At 40.8% G+C, this 22,484-nt stretch overlaps 1 protein-coding gene across 2 annotated transcripts in view; it reads right to left on the reverse strand.

The window, feature by feature from the left end:
• The window catches only part of Dnajc13 (DnaJ heat shock protein family (Hsp40) member C13), a 91,394-nt gene extending 69,124 nt beyond the window's left edge, over positions 1-22,270 (reverse strand). Inside the window, exons 1-6 of one of the 2 annotated variants that reach the window (XM_048334935.1) lie at positions 21,995-22,270; positions 21,165-21,230; positions 13,431-13,511; positions 2,068-2,143; positions 1,179-1,328; positions 636-677 (exon numbers count right to left, since the gene is read on the reverse strand). In XM_048334935.1, coding sequence (XP_048190892.1) covers positions 636-677; positions 1,179-1,328; positions 2,068-2,143; positions 13,431-13,498 — 336 coding nt within the window. In that variant the 5' untranslated portion in view covers positions 13,499-13,511; positions 21,165-21,230; positions 21,995-22,270. The remainder of the gene's footprint in view (positions 1-635; positions 678-1,178; positions 1,329-2,067; positions 2,144-13,430; positions 13,512-21,164; positions 21,231-21,994) is intronic. The other variant, XM_048334934.1, reaches the window with a different exon arrangement.
• Between the last annotated feature and the right edge of the window lie 214 nt (positions 22,271-22,484).

Here is a 22,484-nt window from a genome sequence, read left to right on the forward strand (position 1 = left end):
CACCATTAGAGCCACATCCTCAGGTCCTTTCGCCTCTGCTTTGCTTTTTAGATAGGCTCATGTTTTTTCCCAGGCCAGCCCTGGACAGCAATCTTCCTACCTTGCCTCTTTAACAGTTGTGATTATAGGCATTCCTCACCATATCTGGGCCCACCACACACCGCCCAGGTCTTACATTCTTTTTCCCCATCTGCCAGAATGAAGTCTACTTCTTGACATGAGTTTCCTGTTAAACTATACTTATCTCTCTATAATGTGACATGGTGAGATGTTAAAATTCTATTTCCTGGGCTGGGGATATGGCCTAGTGGCAAGAGTGCCTGCCTCATATACATGAGGCCCTGGGTTCGATTCCCCAGCACCACATATACAGAAAATGGCCAGAAGTGGCGCTGTGGCTCAAGTGGCAGAGTGCTAGCCTTGAGCAAGAAGAAGCCAGGGACAGTGCTCAGGCCCTGAGTCCAAGCCCCAGGACTGGCAAAAAAAAAAAAAAAAAAAAAAAAAAATTAAAAAAATTCTATTTCCTTGTGGCTTTATCATAAAAATAACATGGAAGTTATGAGGCATGATTTCTACAGTAAAGGGCAACATTTAAACAAGTAAAAGAACATAATTTTAAAATGTCAAATATTTACCCTTCCTGTGATTTTTCCCTCTGAAAAATCAGTCCTAAATCTCTGAAAGAGAAAACATAACCAGAGTTTGTGAAAACAGACTGGCAAGAGACATCGTTCGCCACTATCCACCCAAAAGAAATGAAAAACACAACGGAGTTAACTATCAAAGTTACATGTTAGGCATATTCAATCAAAAGAATATACAGCCTTATCCACGAACAAGGACAGATTAAACATGCAATGTTTTGTTCTGACCATGCACTTTAAAAAGGTAATAAAATATCAAATATAAGAGACCTCTAGTTTTCCTGTTAAAGAAAAGTGAAAATTTCACAGTATCCAGTTAATGGTTAGTAAGAAAAAAAAAACTAATCAAGATGCATGGTGATTCATAAACTGATTTGTTGAATGGTAACTCTTGTACAACTACTTGAAGAGAATAAGAATATAATTAAAATAAGCATAATAGGTATCAGAGATAAAAAAAAAATCAGTATCTGTAACTATTTCACTTAAAAAAAAGAAAAGAGATTTAGTTCGGGAACACAGAACCTTTCTTACCAATGCTTCTGTAAGGAGTTCGGTTCTGTGCTCTGTAGAAAACTTTAAAGTTTCTGACTTTTTCCCAGTGCCTTTACGAAATGTGAGATTGAACTCTGTCCCCTGTCCTTTTCCAACAGGGCTGATGCTGCAAATGTCTCCATAAGGCCACTAAGAAGAAGAAAGGGATCTTTTCAGCTACTGCCACAATATTGTAAAACACAACATTTATTTTTTATTAATCTTATATTCACTGACTAAATCAGCAAAATTTTACCCCATACTAATGGTCTAGAAGAGATGTCTTACAGCAATTCTACAATTCAAATTCTCAAGAGGTTAGTCATCATAAACAACAACAAAAATCCATATGGCAGACATTAATAGAAAGCATCTAAAATAAAGGGATAAGAATCAAGGAATAAAATCTTATGATTACTTATGTCCATTAGGAAAGACAACCTATAAATATGCCTAAGTTAGAATATCTGTAAGTTTGTTTGTTACCCAGGTTTAGTTTGTTTTGCCTAAAAACAAGTAATTCTAGTTCCATGACAAGTATTTTATACCAGTTGCTTGAAGTATAACTAATATATGCTTGTATTAAATAACAGTATTTACAAAGAACCAATTCTACATAGACAAGATGGCAACAATCAATAGTAATATACACAAAGTTATACCCCTGAGGACTTAGAAGTAAACATATTCTTCTCCCCACCCCTCCCACCCACAGCTTTCCTTATTTTTGGTCCTTATCACAAAGCATTATATAAAAGGACAGAACCTTTTTCAGATCTGACGTTAGCATCTGAAGGTACTGGTTTCAGGCAGGGTGAGTGGATTATGTCCTAGATTTTAAAATTCAAAGAGGTTTTTATACAAATACTTAGCAGCGAATAACAATTACCTGATTTGTTACTTCTAAGGTATTGGGATTATATGTGGTAACTGCATGGGTTCCAATTGAAAAGACACGTTTATACCTATGAGGGAACACAAGGGCTTTACTCTTAAAGAAAAAAACATTTGAAGAACACATACATGATATCAACACAAAAGGAACATTTATTCTTACATTTTAACTCATCCATTTATGTATGCTATCTTGACTAAAACCACCCCTTCTGTCATTTTATTCTCACATTTTAATGTCCTAAAATGTTATTAGGATTAAAACCTATCCACCATTCATATTACTGTGAGCTATTAAAATCCCTACATAGAAAAATATGGTCTATGGATACAACCTAGACTAAGCTGCAAAGACAGTTAAAGGAAATTTTTTATGTTAACAAAAGACACTGCACAATACCAAGTCTTTCAAAATATCCTTTCAACAAAACCATGATGGAAAGGAAGGAAAAAAACTATGGCTTGTACTGGCCAGACACAGCCATAGCCTAGCCTTCTGATAACTACTTAAGCAACTCCCTATTTCATTTAGGTGCTGCAATTCTGTAGGAAGCCTATACCACAAACAAGAAATCTTCACTGCTTACTTCCCTCACTTAAAGTAATGAACCCGAACAAGAAAAGCATCTGGATTATCAGTATCCTTTAAAAGAGAAAGAAGTTTGCAAATATAAAAGTGGAAACTGAATTAGAAAAACATCTGAAGATGAAGAATTAGTACTTTTAACACAAAATATTAAAAAAGGTGAAAAATATTAGTATGAGAAAACACAAAAACAAAATTAAAAATGAAAGAATTCACAACCTTGGATACATAAATAAAAATTCCGTAATTCCATGCTGATAAATTTCAAAATTAAGAATAAATCAACCACTATACAGAAGAATTTAAGAAAGCAGCAAAGAATTACATTCTTCAAAGCACTGGGATCCAAGAATTTATCTCAACAGCTATAAAGTCACAAAAGTTCAAAGGCTTAAACACTAACAGGAACCAAAACAAAGAAATAAAGATTCCCTCTAATGAGTGTGTGACTTAAACACTACACAACAAAACAAAATGCTCAAGAGAAGTATAAATTCACAAATTCTATCTTCTAGAATCATGCTGGGTCAAAAATTCAAAATTTTGGGCTGGGGATATAGCCTAGTGGCAAGAGTGCCTGCCTCGGATACACGAGGCCCTAGGTTCGATTCCCCAGCACCACATATACAGAAAACGGCCAGAAGCGGCGCTGTGGCTTAAGTGGCAGAGTGCTAGCCTTGAGCGGGAAGAAGCCAGGGACAGTGCTCAGGCCCTGAGTCCAAGGCCCACGACTGGCCAAAAAAAAAAAAAAAATTCAAAATTTTACAATCCTGATATAGAAACTACAGAATTTATTCTGTAAAAGCTCATATGCCAGGTGCTGGTGGCTAACTCTTGTAATCCTAGCTACTCAGGAGGCTGAGCTCTTAGGATAACAGTTTAAAGGCAGGTGGGGCAGGAAAGTCCATGAGACTCATCTCCAATAAACTACTCAGAAAAAGCTGGAAGTGGTGCTGTGGCTCAAGTGGTAGAATGCCAGCCTTGAGCAAAAAAGAAGCTCAGGGGCTGGGGATATAGCCTAGTGGCAAGAGTGCCTGCCTCGGATACACGAGGCCCTAGGTTCGATTCCCCAGCACCACATATACAGAAAACAGCCAGAAGCGGCGCTGTGGCTCAAGTGGCAGAGTGCTAGCCTTGAGCGGAAAGAAGCCAGGGACAGTGCTCAGGCCCTGAGTCCAAGGCCCAGGACTGGCCAAAAAAAAAAAAAAAAAAAAAAAAGAAGCTCAGGGACAGCATCTGAGCCCTGAGATTCAAGCCCCAGGACTGACAAAGCAAAACACACAACACACAACACACACACACACACACACACACACACACACACACAAAAAGAATGTAATACCTGACATGCTAACTGCTATGATATACAGGAGGATCAGTTAAGAAAATCTTTCCACTTCTACTTCTTTTTCCAATCTTCTCTGCCACATATAAGCTCCTACTAAGATCTATTTACTAAGTTTATTTTATTTATTTATTTTTTTTTTGGCCAGTCCTGGGCCTTGGACTCAGGGACTGAGCACGGTCCCTGGCTTCTTCCCGCTCAAGGCTAGCACTCTGCCACTTGAGCCACAGCGCCGCTTCTGGCCGTTTTCTGTATATGTGGTGCTGGGGAATCGAACCTAGGGACTCGTGTATCCGAGGCAGGCACTCTTGCCACTAGGCTATATCCCCAGCCCTACTAAGTTTATTTTTAACTGACACATAAAAACTATAGGCATACAATATTAAAGCTTAAGTCAGGTTAAATGCATCCATTCCCTAAGACATTTATCATTTATTAGGAAACATTCAAACACTTGTCTTTTTTTTGCCAGTCCTGGGCTTGGATTCAAGGCCTGAGCACTGTCCCTGGCTTCTTTTTGCTCAAGGTTAGCACTCTGCCACTTGAGCCACAGCGCCACTTCTGGCCATTTTCTGTATATGTGGTGCTGGAGAATTGAACCCAGGGCCTCATGTATACGAGGCAAGCACTCTTGCCACTAGGCCATATCCCCAGCCCTCAAACACTTTTCTTATACTTTTTAAAAGAATAAATAGTGCATTACTTTTATCTAGATACATGCTGCCGTGTAACAACACACCAGAAATTTTGGGTGGTGGCAGAGATGGGACCCAGGGCCTGGTGTATGTTCTATGTCCCCACTCCCTAGAACCTCTTACTACTAACAAAATGAGATTGACCTTTCTCCATGTCCACATGTCCCTCCCTTCACGGAACTGAGGTAATCACCACCACTCTACTTCCAATTGTATGAGAACAACTTTTTAAGACTCCACCTATCAGTGAGCTCATGCCTGGCTTATTTTGATCTTCAGTTCCATCCATGTCACAAACAACAGGGTTGCATTGTTTTTTATGCTGTTGGGTTTGTATATATGTACCACATTCTCTTTATGTACCCATCAGTTAATGGACACTTAGAATGCTTCCATTTCTTAGCTAGTGTGGATAGTTCTACAACAGACTTAAGAGTGCATGTCTTTTTATTTTTTTTCTCTTTGGATTTATACCCAGTAGTAGGATTTCTGGATCATATAGTACTTCAATTTTTCATTTTTGAGATCCTTCATATGGCTTTCAATAATGACTGCACTATTTTACATTCCCACCTATAGTACATAAGGGTTCCTTTTTCTCCACATCCTCACCAGGACTTGTTATCATTAGGCTTAAAAAATATATACACACACACCACACACCACACACACACACACGTCATTTATTATTGAGATCAGGTATTATATATCATGTCGTTTTTATTTACACTTTCCGGATTAATGATATTGTACATATTTAAGGCACTTAGATTTTTAATAGACAAAAACTAACTTATCAAAATGAATATACTTCTGCATTTATTTTCTGCAGATAAAAGTTTTACCTCTTTAAATTTTTTTATGAATACTTTCTCCTTCAAAACAATTTTTAATAACATTTTTTTAATGTGATCACTTTTTTCCTTTTGGGAAGAGAAACTTAATATGTACCTAGATCAGTACTGTATGAGTTAATTTCTGATCTGAATACTGAACCAGCTTATATCAGTTAAAAATATATACACATGTCAATACAAAGAGCTACCATAAAACTATATTGGGTGAACATCACAACATCCTACTCTTCTACAGTAAAAAATCCACTGTTGCTTAATTTTTTTTCATAACAGAAAATCCAACATCACTTGCTTTTGGTAAACACTAACAAAAAGGTTCGTGTTGAGTATAACACAATGGTGCTCAAATTCTTGAGGTCATAAGACCTGTGTACACTAGTTTTAAAGTTCAAAGTCCTCAACTCATTCAAGGGCCTTAAAAGAGCCAAACACATCTAATCAAGAGTAGGAGGAAAGTCTTATGTCACCCAGCCTAGGCCCCATAATATACAGCTTAAACTTTTGGAACATCAAAGTTGGCTAGTTTTAGTTGTTCATTACTGATAAGGGAACTAACTAATCTTCCCCTAAGAACAATTCTATTCACTTCCCAATTCTGCTGACACTGTCAGTTGTCCCTCAGAACGGAGACAATATATTTATCACTATAAATTCACCTTCTGGCCCACGTTCTGTCTTTCAGCTTCAAGCAGTCCAGACCTCACTCTCCCACCTTTCACATCTTCATGGTGAATTCTTCCTGCCATGTACAACACTCACCAGCGTTCCTTCAGCCATCTTACGGTACGCTTTGGCTACTAAAACCTTTAGGACCCACACAAAATCTACCACTGTTCCTTTTTTGTTACTAACTTTTGAGAATCTCATTCCTCAGCTAGAATTTTACCCCGTCTAATAAGGAACAACTGAACTTAAGGACAACTGAACTAAAAGGCTTCTCAAAGCCAGGAGATTAGTGGTGAGTACCACTAAAGGGAACATGGCTGAGTGGTTAAGTCACACTGCCTGGACTGCTCACCAGCTGTGTCCTCTCCCAAAACTTGCCTAAGAGCTCCAAGCTTGTTTCTGGGTCGGAACAGTGTGAATAGTATACATATGGATACAAAATATGAGTATTAAAAGAAACCCACGTGCCTGGCCCATCAGTAAGCAGCCAAGAAATGTTAGCTCTTCCAGTTGTTATTGTTCTACTAGTTGAATAATAACAGTGGGGAGGAGGAGATCCCAAACCCCACTGGACTTAGCTTATTAATAATAACTAGTACCACCATGTAAGTATTCCTCCCACAGCCATGACTTTAGCAAGCTCATTTTAAAAACAAAACAAAACAGAACAAAAATGAACCAGCAAACCAATCATTCATCGGGCCTGTAACACCAAGATCTTTTGATGTGGCTAAAAATCCACTTTCACCTAAGAGGTTCGACTCTGATCAAAAGTGTATCCCTCAGCAAAGAGAAAGGAGGAAAGGTAGAACATACTCTGCAAATATCTATCCTAATAACTCAATAAGGAAGATGCTCTACGTCTCTTATAAGACTATGGAGGCATCCCATGAAATATTCCTATTCCTTCCAGTTCAGATAGAGCTAGTTTTTAATGCAATACTGCATGTAAAACATAATGCTCCTATAAAGGTGCGATCCAATTTGTACTACTACATGGAAAATGTTTAAATTCCAAATTGCCTGAGAATTAAGGATTAACTCACAAGGATGGCAGTGTCAAGAGCTGAGATACCACAAGGATATGATTGATACCTTCTCTTCTTTAACTGTCTTCCTGTCTGTAAGAATCAAAATGTACCTGCTTCACCTTCCCACGACTCGGTTCTCAATTTCCTGTACATAATCATTTCACAGATTGTCAATAAATATAGACTAAAAACATCATGAGCATCTGTTACTGAATGCCATAGACTGATCATCATTTATCCAAATGTGCTGTCATAAAAACTTGTTCAGAATCTAAAATACTACTTAAATTCAGAGCATTCGCCATAATTAATGCACACCAATATTGAAGTGATCTGTAAGTAGATTGTATTTGGAATTCCCATCTCAAGAAAATTAAGAAGTTTCATTACTTTGAAATTTTCCACAGTGAATGAATCTGCACTTCCGCTTTAACTGAAACATCTGTACCTTCCTTCCTGCCTGAAATGGGTTTCTTAGGCCAAAAGGGAAATGTTGCTTTCATGAAAGAAAAGTGTTTCTCCTCCCTAAGGTCTACTCCCCTTTCTTGCTCCTCCTAGACACACATAAATTATCCACGGTCTTTGCAAGAGGAAACAAAAAGATGAGTGCAAGAAAAGTTCCTCTGCCATGCAAGGGGCCTGCGCTTACTGTATGGACCCACATTAGCCAACGTGTGCGGTAGCCACAAAGTGAGGCACAATGGAGAATTAGTCAAAACTGACAGAAATGACTCCAAAGTATTTACTGACCTTTAAGGGAAACATCTGAACAGGACAGAGAGAGAGTGTTTTCATCTTCACTGCCACCATCAGAAACATTTTCCTGAAATGCCAGGACTAGAAGTTGGGCTGGTGGCTGGTACTAGTAGCTCACACCTGCTACTTAGGAGGCTGACATCTGAGGACTGCAGTTTGAAACCAGCCTGGGCAGGAAAGTCCATAAGACTCTTATGTCCAATTAGCCACCAAAAAGCTGAAAGTGGAACTGTAGCTCAAGTAGTAGAGTGCTAGGCTTGAGCACAAAAAAAGCTCAGGGACAGCACCCAGGTCCTGAGTTCAAGCCCCAAGAGCAGCACATACACACACAAAAAAATGTTAGGACCAGTAGCACCATGTATACAGGCATAATATCTCTTAAAACTGAAGCCTATCTTGAGACTATCTTGAAAATAACTGGCCATAAAAAAAATGCAAATCAAAACAACATTGAGATTCCACCTCACCCCAGTAAGAATGTCCTTTATCAAGAAAACTAACAATAATAAATGTTGGAGGGGATGTGGCCAAAAGGGATCCCTACTTCATTGCTGGTGGGAATGTAAATTGGTTCAGCCACTCTGGAAAGCGGTATGGAGATTCCTCAGAAGGCTAAACATAGAGCTCCCCTATGACCCAGCAGCCCCACTTTTGGGCATCTACCCAAAAGAGCACAAACAAGAACACACTAAAGCCACCAGCACAACAATGTTCATCGCAGCACAATTTGTCATAGCAAAAATATGGAACCAACCCAGATGCCCCTTAGTAGACGAATGAATCAGGAAAATGTGGTACATATACACAATGGAATTTTATGCCTCTATCAGAAAGAATGACATTGCCCCATTCGTAAGGAAATGGAAGGACTTGGAAAAAATTATACTAAGTGAAGTGAGCCAGACCCAAAGAAACATGGACTCCATGGTCTCCCTCATAGGGAATAATTAGCACAGGTTTAGGCCAGTCACAGCAGAGGATCACAAGAGCCTAATAGCTATGCCCTTATGAATGCATAAGATGATGATAAGTGAAATGAACTCCATGTTATGGAAACGACTGTTATATCACTGTTGTATAATTTCTTTCATCATGCCATGTGAAACCGTAGCTTCTATTGTTGCTGATCCTCTTGTGTTCTCTTCCTGTGGTTGTATCTGCACTAGCACTGTATCTCATCTGAGTATATTGGATATTGTATATACTGGTATTAGAACTAGAGAAGTAAAAGGGAATATCAAAATCGAGAGACAAAGAATAAAAAGACAAACGACTCCATAAGCAATACGTACAAAACCATTTGGTGTAAACCAACTGAACAACTCACTGGGGTAGAGGGAAAGGGAGAGGGGGAGGAGGGAGCGAGGGAGGAGGTAACAAACAGGGGGAAAAAAAAAGGAGAAGAAGTAAAGAACTAGCTAGGTGCCCAATGGCTCAGACCTATAATCCTAGCTACACAGAAGACTGAGATCTAGAGGATCAAGCTTCGGAGCCAGCCTTGGCAGAAAAGTCTAAGACACTCATCTCCAATTAACCAATCATGAGCAAGAAAGCTGAGAAAGCATGAAGCCCTGAGTTCAAATCTCCTACTAACAAAAATAAAAAGGGAAAAGAGACCCAGCAAGAAATAGGGCTGGATATGTGGCTCAAGTAGAATGCCAGCCTGGCAAGCCTGAGGCCTTGCATTTCCACCCCAGTATCACCAATAAGGATAATAATAATAATACACATGTCACAATAAAAGAGCCATTACAACCTGGAAAATGTAGATTCTTTCAGAGAAGCTAAAAGATTAAAGGTATGAACCCTGAAAATAACAAAACACTGTTAAAAGAAACTTTAAGATATCCAAATAAGTGGAAAGATCTCATGTGCATGGATCAGAAAAGTTAATATGACAATAGCAATATTCCTCTAATTGGCCTACAGATTCAATACATTCCTTATTAAAAATCCCAGCTCCTTTTTTTTGTTAAGCTACCAACTCATTGAGAAATTTCTATAGAAATAAAAGAAACCGATAATATTCAAAGTGATCTTAGAAAAAGAACAAAGATGTAGACTCCTATTTCTCAATTTCAAAACAGCTCAAAGATATACTAATCAAAACAATATGGGACTGGCATAAGGATAGGTTGGCATTTAGGATCAATGGAATTGAATTAAGAGCCCACCACATTCATAGTAAAATGATTTTGATGAAACCTCAAAACAACTCTTTATTAAGCAAATGATGCAGGTATAACTACCTGTCTACCATGAAGAAATGTATCTAGATCCTTGGTTTGTGCCAACATACAGAAATTAACTCAACATTAAAGTTATAAAACTCTTAGAAGAAAATACAGGAGTAAGTCTGCGTGACCTTAAGATTAGATAATGGCTTCTTTGATACTACCAGAAACACAATGGCAAAAGAAGAAGTAGATAAATTAGATATCATCAAAACTGTAAACCTTGTACTTATACCACCAGGACAGGGAAAAGACAACCACAATACTGAAGAAAATATTTATAAATCACACATCTCAGAGGGGATTTATATTTAGAATGAAGAATTCATACAATTCTATAATTTAAAAAAAACAACAACAACTAATTTAAACATGAGAACAAAGGATCTGAGACACATTTCATTAAAAAAGATATAGAAATCCCCAGGGAGCACAGAGAAGGATACTTACTCACTGTGACCGATTAGAGAATTGAGAATGAAAACCACAATGAAATACTAGTTCATACCCATTCTAGTATGGTCAGAACAGGACAGACAGACAAATGAAGAGTAGTTGGGGCTATCATATATATTGATGATGGCAATGTAAAATGTTAGAGCTACTTTGGAAAACATTTGACTATTCATCAAAAAGTTAAGCACAGAGTTATCAGATAAACCATCAGGTATATATACCAAAGAGAACTAGAAATATAGATTCATCCAAAAGCTTCTACATGGACATCTGTAGCAATATTATTCCTAATACTAAAAAAAACATTAGTAATACAACTACCCATTAATGGATGAACACACAAAACATGGTATATCCATCTGGAGAAATACTATGTGGTAACACAATGAAGAATCAGCATGGATGGGCTCTGAAAACACCACAGGGAAGAAGCAATCACAGAGGGCCATGCTCTGTAGTGTCTCGTCTCTATGCCATGTTCCAGAGGACAACTCCAGAGACAGGAAGCAGATGAGCCCAGCGAGACGCTGGGAAGAAGAGGGCAAGAGGAAAAACAGCTACTGATTATAGCAGCTTTCATAGGAAGTGCTTTCTGGGTACTCAAAGTATCCTAAAACAGTGGTGATGTTTCATAATTCTATGAATATACTAAAAACCAAGGCATTTCATATTTGGAAAAGGCAAGTTTCACAGTATGAGATTACATTTTCAAGTTGTTATCAATACACACACAAAATGGTTTCAAGGTATGAATGGAGGGAAGGAAGGAAGGAAGGAAGGAAGGAAGGAAGGAAGGAAGGAAGGAAGGAAGGAAGGAAGGAAGGAAGGAAAGAAGGAAGGGAGGGGAGGAGGAGGAGGAGGAGGAGGATTGTATTAAGCATTAGTAAGCATTAGTCACTATTCCCTAAGATCATTTTTTTTTTTTTTTTTGGCCAGTCCTGGGCCTTGGACTCAGGGCCTGAGCACTGTCCCTGGCTTCTTCCCGCTCAAGGCTAGCACTCTGCCACTTGAGCCACAGCACCGCTTCTGGCCGTTTTCTGTATATGTGGTGCTGGGGAATCGAACCTAGGGCCTCGGGTATCCGAGGCAGGCACTCTTGCCACTAGGCTATATCCCCAGCCCACCTAAGATCATTTTTTAAAATTTCCAGATTATCACAATTACTGACAAGCTCACAGTAAATTTGTTACAGTAAATTTGTTCTCTAAAATTAGTGTATCGGTATGTAATACACGTATTAAAATTGGGTTACATTATGATTATTGGAGTAATCTACCACTAAACACTACAAGGTTCAAGTGGTGCACCACTCTAAGAAGCTAGTATCCTTTCTACCAACTAAAAATGGAGAGTCAAGAATACAAACAAACTCGAGGGGAAAAGAGTGAACAAGTGCAGCAGTGGAGCTCACATTGGTGAAACTGAACTATATAACTCGTGGGCAGATATGGGAAGGTGGGATGGGGGGAGAGTGAGGGAACAGGTGACACTGTATGAAAGGAAATGTACTCATTACCTGACTCGTGTAAATGCAACCCCTCTGTACATCACCTCTATAATAACAATAAAGTAAATTTTAAAAACACCATTCGCCAAACAAACACTCAATGTGCTGTAGGCAGAACTGGGAAACCTTCATTCACTCCACTTCATCTAATATTTACAACACTGTGGGGAAGGAATCTGCATCCACCTTACAGAGAGGAAGCAGAAGCACTTATACCATAGCCCGACTAGGAAAGCTACGAACCAAACGTCATCACCCTATCTCAAGTAAAATAAAGTAATCAAACCCAATCTCAATTTTTCATTGCAGGTTATAAGCCTCTCTACAGTGAATGGTATGTTTCCATCAAGAGTCAAGTAGATATGAAAATGTGTTTATTGCACATAGGCTCAAATGTGGGTAATGAAGTTGCCGTTAACAAATCTGCCACTACTGGATATCCTCAAAACTGATAGCAATGCAAAGTGGCTAACTAGTTCTTTTCTTTTTTTCACTAGTCCTGGGGTTTGAACTCAGAGCCTGGACACTGTCCTGAGCTTGTTTTGCTCAAGGCTAGCACTCCTATCACTTGAGCCAGAGTAACACTTCTGGCTTTTTCTGTTTATAAGGTACTGAGGAATCAAACCCAGGGCTTCATGCATGCTAGCAAGCACTCTACCACGAAGTCATCTTCCCAGCCCCAGTTCTTTCCTTTTATCACTTACTTTTCATTTCTGGAAAAACTCCTTCCTATTTATTGGGCAACAGTGGTTTATGCCTGTAGTCCTAGCTACTCAAAAGGCTGAGATCAGAGGATCATGGTTTGAAGCCAGCCTGGGCAGCAAAGTCCATGAGACTCATCTCCATTTAACCACCAAAAAGCCAGAAGTAGAGCTGTGGTTCAAGTGGTAGAGTGTAAGCCTTGAGCACAAAAGCTCAGGGACAGAGCCCAGACCTTGGATTTAAGCCCCAGAACCAAAAAACAACAACAACAAAACCCCCACAAAAACAAAAAACCCTCCTTTCCAAGGCAGATTCAGAAATGTCACAAAAGAAAAAAGAACAATAATTTATTCTAAGTGTAGCATTTGCACTTAAAATACACACATATGCTTTTCAGAAGAGAAGAGCTAAACAGCACTACTGAGTTATAACTCAGTGTATTATTCAAGATACTGAAACACATGAATGTTCAGATGGTAACTTTACAAAAGTAGGAAGAAATAAAGCCAACAGGAATACTTACTTTCCTCTCCATGAATGTTTTGTTGTGTAGAAACAAGCCAAATCCTTATTTTCCCTAATTATGTTCATTTTGTGCTGAAACCTGGAAAGTAAAAATGTAGATCTAGTTAATACAGTGTTATAGTTGCTAAATTTTTCCTGAGTGCCACATCATAAAAAAAAACAATTCTCGGGCTGGGAATATGGCCTAGTGGCAAGAGTGCTTGACTCGTATTCATGAAGCCCTGGGTTCAATTCCCCAGCACTACATATATAGAAAACGGCCAGACATGGCACTGTGGCTCAAGTGGCAGAGTGCTAGCCTTGAGCAAAAAGAAGCCAGGGACGGTGCTCAGGCCCTGAGTCCAAGGCCCAGGACTGGCAAAAAACAAAACAAAAAAAAACAAAAAAAAACAATTCTCATCCTTCCCCTCTCCCTCCCTCCCTCCCCCCACCCCCTCCCCTACACACACAACCTGCAAGACCATCTGTTCACTGCCTCCTGGACATAAGCATCATATTGTGATTCTCTCTCAATCACTTCTCTTCCTCGGCACCTGGGCTGCTTGGGGAGCAGAAGCGCCCTGGGTCAGCATCCTCTGTGCATGGAATGTAGTAAGAAATGCCATCTCACAGCGCCAAGCAACACGGAAGAACATCTGCCAGATGTCAAAACTAGGTTTCTACTGAGTTGCTAAGTGTTAGCAAGATTGCTGCCACTGGCACGTTTTAAAGGGGTACCATTTAGAAAGAACAATTACAAATTATAATTTTCTGTTTTAAAAGTCATGCATGGGCAGAGTAAGAAATCCTAAATACTTCCTCAAGTACCTCTTAGTATACAAAGCTCATTCTAGCATCTTATACCTTCTTATACTTCTACTCCACTTCAATCATACTTCTAGCTATTTTTGACTTAACTATTTTTTCAGATAGGGTCTGGAGCTTTTGCCCAGGGCCAGCCTTAGACCAGAATCCATACATCTCTCATCCAACTGGAAACACAGACATGTACCACCATGTCCATGTTATTTGCTGAGATGAGGGCTTGCTAACTTTTTGACTGGACTGGCCACAAATCATGATCCTGCATACCTTCTTCACTTCCCAAGCTGCTGGAATTACAGGTGTGAGCTACTGCACCTAGCTCCTTTATATATATTTTTTTTCCTTTATATATTTTAATAAACCCTAAGAATGGTTTAGATATTGCTTACAGACAAAAATCCATAAGCCACCATCAATTCCCATGATCCATACAGGTAAATCTGTTGAATTTCTAGTACTGAGAAGCTCAAGCATCAAGCAGGTAATATCTAGAGATGATAAAACATCACGGAAATTGTGGAATGAGCTCTGGGTAGCAGCTGTGTTGTCAGGCTTTGCCATTCTGCCCATTGTTAGAGGATATTTATATTAGCAAGGATTTACCAGTCTCCTTCATTCCTGTGATAGAGTACCATTTCAAATTCTCAAGGACCTACACTACTTACTTTGATGAGAAAAACCTCAAGTTCACATGCCCATTACTGCACTGAAGGCATCTCCACGTCTCATGTCAGCTTCACTTGTTTTTATTCCATATCCTAATATTACACCACCAGAGCTGCCTTTGTTTTTGCAACTTCTCGAGCTGTTCTTTTAATAGAATTGTACGAGGTTTAAAAAAGACAAATTCAAGAAGGTGTGGTAGCAAACACCTGTAATGCTAAAGAAGAGGGTAAGGCAGGTAGATCCAGCATTTAAAGTCAGCTTGTGCTATGTAGCAAGACCTTGTCTCAAAATGTAAGTTTTAGGGCTGGGGATATAGCCTAGTGGCAAGAGTGCCTGCCTCGGATACACAAGGCCCTAGGTTCGATTCCCCAGCACCACATATACAGAAAACGGCCAGAAGCGGCGCTGTGGCTCAAGTGGCAGAGTGCTAGCCTTGAGCGGAAGAAGCCAGGGACAGTGCTCAGGCCCTGAGTCCAAGGCTCAGGACTGGCCAAAAAAAAAAAAAAAAAAATGTAAGTTTTAAAAGAGGTGGGAATACAGCTCAGTGACAGAGTGCCTGGCTAGCTTGCTTAAGGCTCTGGGTTCAATCCTAGGAAACACATGAACACGCACGTGCACAGGCATACACGCATACACATACACACACACACACACAGTGAAAACCAGGGCAATGGGAATTTTGGCTAGAGTCCCCTTTTTCAATTCACTCCACTGTTTCTTGCTTTCTAGTAAGTGTCTTACAGTATTTATTACTGGCAGTAATGCTGGCATCCACTTACAATCATTTGTGAATAAAAATCAGGATGATCTAAGACAATGCATGATTCTGACACAAAACCACAGGACTGGAGAGCCCAGTGAGCTGGACCCTACATCAGACAGGCTGACACTGAACACAGCAGGACAAGCAGAACTTCAGGCAGGCTACAGTTATCCAACAGGCAGAAGAATCTGTACACTCAGCAAAATTAAGTAATGCACAAGGCTTGGGTTAGATAAACTCAGAAACTCATTTAGCCATGGACGAATGAATACACAGCCAGAAAAATAGTGTAATTAGTGAATAAGAAAACTGGAGGGCTGGGGATATAGCCTAGTGGCAAGAGTGCCTGCCTCGGATACACGAGGCCCTAGGTTCAATTCCCCAGCACCACATATACAGAAAATGGCCAGAAGCGGCGCTGTGGCTCAAGTGGCAGAGTGCTAGCCTTGAGCGGGAAGAAGCCAGGGACAGTGCTCAGGCCCTGAGTCCAAGGCCCAGGACTGGCAAAAAAAAAAAAAAAAAAAAACTGGAAATAAGGCTATTTGGTGTACAGAATTTATTTTATACACTCAGCTAGAAGGGACTTTGATGAAAATATAACAACTTGGAGACAAAATAAGATAACTAATTTCTCTAGTTTAATAACAGAATTTACTCTGCTCATAATTTGCTCTGTTCTCAAACAGAATTAAAAACATGAGTTGGCCTTGAAATGCATCAAAAATTGGAAGGATTGGTGCTTGGGTACAAAGATAAATGCACCTGCTTACAGCAAATACAGTAAAACGTTAATATAAAAGTCTTAGAGGTAGGTACGTGGGTGTCTAATAAAAAGTTCTTTTAACTTGGCGGTAGGTGAACGGTTTTATATGTTTAGGGAAAACTAAGTTTGTTTTTCTATTCTTAGCAACACTGGAGACTGAACTTTAGGGTTTCTGTGCTTGCTAGGCAAGTGCTCTAACAATTAAATGACGCCCCATTTTGCTGTTTTTTTTTTTTTTTTTTTTGCCAGTCCTGGGCCTTGGACTCAGGGCCTGAGCACTGTCCCTGGCTTCTTCCCGCTCAAGGCTAGCACTCTGCCACTTGAGCCACAGCGCCGCTTCTGGCCGTTTTCTGTATATGTGGTGCTGGGGAATCGAACCTAGGGCCTCGTGTATCCGAGGCTGGCACTCTTGCCGCTAGGCTATATCCTCAGCCCATTTTGCTGTTTTTGTTTTTTAAGTTTGTTGTTCAGATAGGATCTTCTGCATTTTGCTTCAGCTGGCCTTGAACCAATATCCTCCTACTGTTTGCCTCTAATTCCCAAGGAATTATAGACATTCTCCACCACTTCTGGCCTGTTTTTAAGATAACGTTTCAGTCAATTCTTGCCACAGCTGGTCTATCTTCACTTCCTGAGTCACTAGGGACTACAGGTATACGCCATGAGGCAGTACTGAGTTTGCCTTTCTTTTGTGGTCAAACTCCCCTGCAGTGGAAAAAAATGTTACTTACGTAGTACTACACTGTGAAGCCCCATCTGAAAATATGGTAGACACTCATATGATGGAAAAATTTATGAAGGTAGCACTTCCTTGTACAGCTATATCTCAAGAAAATACAGGAGGAAGGAGAACTATTCCTATGGTGAAGACTGAGAATAGCTAAAGGGAGAATCTTTTATACTGGCTACTTGAAAATCTGTTTTCGTCATAAATAGATCTAAAATCTGAATAAATCAAATTGCTAGGTTAGTACTATTTCAAAAGAAGGGTAAGACCACAAATGGCTAATGGAACATTAATTTTACCCACATTAAGAAGCTATACCTGTCTGGCAATGGTGACTCATGCCAGTAATCCTAGCTACTCAGATCGCAAAAGAACGCTAGCCTTGAGCAAAAGGAGCCCAGGGACAGTGCTCAGCATCACGACGGGGCGAGGGGGGACACTACATCTAAACTGTTCTAGATTGAATGTGCTGTGCACAGGAAGTACAGGAGAACTTTAACCCTACTTTCACCATGTTTTAAGTGGTAGTTTTGTTATTAAGGATAGGGTTTCAGTTATGTAGTCCAGGCTGGTCTCAAACTCCTGAGCTCAAACACTCTTTCTGGTTCATTCTCCCAAGTAGCTGGGACTATAGGGGTGTATTCATGCATTCATTATCAATTTGTTTGCTACTTTACTGTCAAGAAATAAACAGGGCTGGGAATATGGCCTAGTGGCAAGAGTGCTTGCCTCTTATACATGAAGCCCAGGATTCGATTCCCCAGCACCACATATATAGAAAACGGCCAGAAGTGGTGCTGTGGCTCAAGTGGCAGAGTGCTAGCCTTGAGCAAAAAGAAGCCAGGCACAGTGTTCAGGCCCTGAGTCCAAGGCCCAGGACTGGCGAAAAAAGAAAGAAAGAAAGAAAGAAAGAAACGAGGGCTTCCACTCAGGCCTTCAACCTGCTTGGTTATTTGACCACTTGAGCCATGCCTCCAGTCCAACATTTTGCTGGTTAATTAGAGATGGGACGCTCTCCAACTTTTCCTGGCCATGCTGGCCTCAAAGCAAGATCCTGTGCTCTCAGCCTCCTGAAGAGCCTGGATTACACACGTGAGTCCCTATCACTCTGCTCACTTTTTAATTTTTGCTTCAATTTAACTTATGACTCAAATGCAGGTAGTAGTATTTCCTTCTAATGAACAAATTAATTCATGTACAATTCTTAAAATAACCATCAACAGATCACAAATTAAGGTTCAATACATCCCATTTCAGGCTCCTTGTTAAAGAATTTGAACTCACTGCTAGAGAATAAGAAAACCAGTGGTAATAACAACAGAACTGACAATAGCTCATCCAAATAACTGCCTAGAATTTACAATATTAAAGCCTGTCTATTGACTGCCAGATCAAAATGAACTTTTAACCAAATGATGGTGGGGGTCGCATCTGTAATACTAACTACTAAGGAGGCTGAGATCTGAGAACTGCAAGTTCAAAGCCAAGGGGGAAAAAATCCATACTCTTATCTCTAATTAACTACAAAAGGCCAGTTAATGCATAAAGAGGGACAAACACAATTGGAGCAGTTTTACAGTAGGTATCCTAACATCTAAACACTCAGCTCTCTGTACTACAAAGAGACAGTTTAAGTTGCTACAGTTTCCCTTCTATTCAATACTAAGTAGCAATGATTCAGGTTTCTAGCTATTTGTTTCTGGAATATCCTGTTAGTCCTACCCCTCCCATAGTGCTTTCTGACTTAAAGAAAGAACGCTCCCAAATTTGGAGAAATTCCATTTAGAGATAAAATCAGAAGTTCGAAGATTTGGGAGAAATATGGTTTATCTGCTCTAAGATTTGGTAAACACTGAACGTTATCCTGCACCTCAAAGTTTAAGGGAGAGAAATCTGTTGCACTAAGTGACCAAGTGTTAGTATAATGAGTGTCTAATTGAAAAGACCGTCTTCTCCCAATTATAAGTTCCATAGTTCTTACACTAAGTTCTGGCAATTATAGTTAAGAAAATCACACCAATACAATACCTTATAGATTGATTTATGCATTTTATTTTCTACCTATTAATAAAAAGATCTAACACTGATCAAATGCAAAGAGATATTAACACTGGGCATATCCTAAACATGCTACTAATGCTTAAGCAATGTGGTGCTAAGAGTATATCCATGAAACTTGTGGATAAAGAGCTTGCAAAATGGAGTGCTTAGCCTTTATGAATTTGTCAGCTAGTCTACCTTAATTCCTTACCACTTGCTTCTGGTGAAAGTGAGTTTGCATTCACACCTACTCTTTGCAAGCATCATCTTCTTACACTTTGAACTAGTGGTTTGCTGTATGGCAAAAAAAGGGAGGGAGGGCATCAACTTCAAGTCAATCTAGTTCTTTTTCTGAAGGGAAAAGCAAAGTTCCTTTCAGCCCTAGAGCCAAAGGTAGTTAGTTAAGTGACAGGCAAAGTATTTTAGGGTATTAGCAGAGGTGTTAACAATTATTTGGTGTAAAAAGGAAGTCTGTGTGACAAAGTTGAGAAACACTGAAAAAGATACCAAAAAAAAAGCCTTTTTATCGCCAAATATTAGAGTGAATACTTATGGCCAAAATCTGCTAATAGCAATCAAAATTGTGCCTCTGTTTACCTACATAGCCTCTTTTCTACTTTGCATGTTTTAAGTGCTTCATTTGTTAATCTTTAGTACCTCAGTCAGAGAAGCAATGGGAAAGAGAAGCAATGGGAAGTACAAGCAACAGAAACTACAAGTTCACCTGTACAAATACAACTGACTGAAGAATGGAACCAGATTAAAACATACCTTTTTCTTTCAACTCCATAGTATCTGTTAAGAACTAGACTCAGCTACCATTTTTCCCCCCATATATATGTGGCTAAAGTGAAACTGTTGCAAGTAATTCCTGCTTTCTCCACAATTCCATAAATGTTTTTCACTGATGACATCTGGCTATTTTGTTAACTTACTTTTTAGCTTAAGTACTTGTTTGTAACTACACTTGTTAACATTATATATGATGTCCACCTTGTATTCATTATTGCTACTTTAGAAAGAGCGAAGTACCCACAGCTTCTCAGTGAACTACAAATGTTGGTATTTTCCATGAACTGGATGGACAATAGCTTTAAGCTTCTTTACATTCTTACTTCTTAAGAAGGCTTGGATTCCCTTTTCCTCCCCCAATGTGTTCGATTTCCTGTTTTCAAAGGAGTATAAATGCAATGCTTTCCATACAAGGACTTATGCTTCCTGAATGCATCATGATATTAATAGCCCACACCACTTTGGAGCAGCAAGGGCATAAATACTATCTCACATGATATTTTAAATTAAAAATTAACTAGGTCTTATGTTACAAGCAAAATTAAGTCTGACAACAAAGCACATTTCCCAGAAACTCGAGAACTGTTGAATCAGATTTTTCAGAATACTCAATTTCTGCAAACGCACTTTCAATAATTTCCTTTTTGCAAATTCTCACAGACTCACAGATTACTGGTAACATACTACAAAATCTGACCAGTGAGCAGTTTCCCAACACCCTACAGGCAATATGTTCAAACCTATAAATCTATCAGGTCTATAAAGTGAGGGAAAAATACTATACAAGAAAAAAAAAAGACAATCATTAGGAGTTCCTGAAGAAATATCACGATATTTAACCACTTTTCGAACACAATTTACTCGAAAGGGTTCAAGCTAATTCTGATGTATAAAGTCCTTCATAAAAGGTGCTAAAGTATCAGGTAAAGGTCCTGCTTGGAGGGTTGCAAGGAAAAGTAAAAGAGGAAAAGCAGAGAGAAGTGAGAAATCATTCCTGTGGGGGAAGACCATCTCTCTATTAGGTGGAGACCCCTGCCATGCTAGGGGGAGATTCTTATCTGCCCCCTCTTCCTGTACTAAGCTGGCAAAGATGAACTAACTCCCTACAACTGGGGACTTCAGTTTGTTTTAAGGAGAAGTCACTTTCAAGTGAACTGTAATTAAGTCTCCAACACACCTTTAACAACCAGCAGGTCTGTTAGGTCGTACTTCTCCAACCAACCCGCGCTCAGACATGAAATCACAGCAGACAAGGAAAGGCTACTGTTAAAAAAAAAAAAAAAATGAAGAAGCCGCCTGAGGGCTGGAAGGACAGGAGGACTCGGATTTTGGAAAGAGGAGACAGAGAGAGGGGAAGAGAGAGAGAGAGAAGACTAGGGGAGGATCAACACAGCTGTTCTTCATTTCCCAGCAAAACGAAACACAGCTGAGCAAAGGAAAAGTCAAAGTCTAAGCCGGACGCCCGTGGGGGGGGGAGGGGGAGGAGGGGAAGGAAAGAAGGAAGATGGGCTGACCTAAGGACACCAGAGTGGTCGGCACATCCTGGAAGGATGGGAATCCCGAGGGCGGAGCCCACAGAGGACGTGGGGTGTGTGTGTGGAGGGAGGATGTGCCGGGAGGGGGAGACAGCGATGGGTTGGAAGGAAGGGGAGGGGGGTGGGGAACAGAGTGTGGTCAGTGGGGACGGGGGAGGAGACCAGCAGGGCTGAACAGGGCAGTGCCCAGGGCAAATGTCACGATGCCGAGGAGAGGGGCGGAGAGGGGAGGACGAGACCGAAAGGACCAGAGCAGCAGAAGCAGCAGCAGCAGCAGCAGCAGCAGCAGCCACGGATGGGGAGGGTGATGTGCTTCTCCTCAGAGCTTCTACGGTGTGCAGGGATGACCAAGGCAGCACCCGCCCCTCCTTTTCCCTGCCACGAGTCCCCGAGCCCCTCAAAGTTCCCACGGCGGGGCCCAAAGGGCCAGGCAGAGCCTCGGCATCGAGTTGCACCCGGCTTCGGCTTTTACCTTCGCGGGCGGCTGGAGAGGCTCCAGCCCCAAGCTCCTCCCGCCGCCGGCCCAGCGCGTCCAGAAGGGAGGGGACGAGATGCTCTCTCCGGCCTCCTCGCCCTCACCACTTCCCCTTTTCCACGCCACCAGCTCGCAGGCCTCGAAGGTTCGACTACCTCGGTCTCCCGGTGCCGCCGCGGCGCCGCTTCCCCGCCCCCTCCGCCTCCTCCCTCAGCCTCTCAGAGGCTCGCTCTGGAGGCCGCCATCTTCACCCGGGCTCACAGCACCGCGCCCCCCCCAGTGCGCCTGCGTCGCCGCCGCCCCCGGGCTGTCACGCGACCCGGTCAGCTGATTAGAGCGCTTCCGCCTTCTCGCCACGCCCCTCCTCGCATTATTTTCCCCGCCCTCTCCGCTCTCATTCGCTCCCTTCCAGGAAATGCCGCGTTTCTCCAGCCACGTCCCGCCCCTTCTCCCCCCGCCCCGTCCCCCGTGGCCCCGCCCCTTAACC

This window comes from Perognathus longimembris, chromosome 26, assembly GCF_023159225.1.
Source record: "Perognathus longimembris pacificus isolate PPM17 chromosome 26, ASM2315922v1, whole genome shotgun sequence".
Lineage (NCBI taxonomy): Eukaryota > Metazoa > Chordata > Mammalia > Rodentia > Heteromyidae > Perognathus > Perognathus longimembris.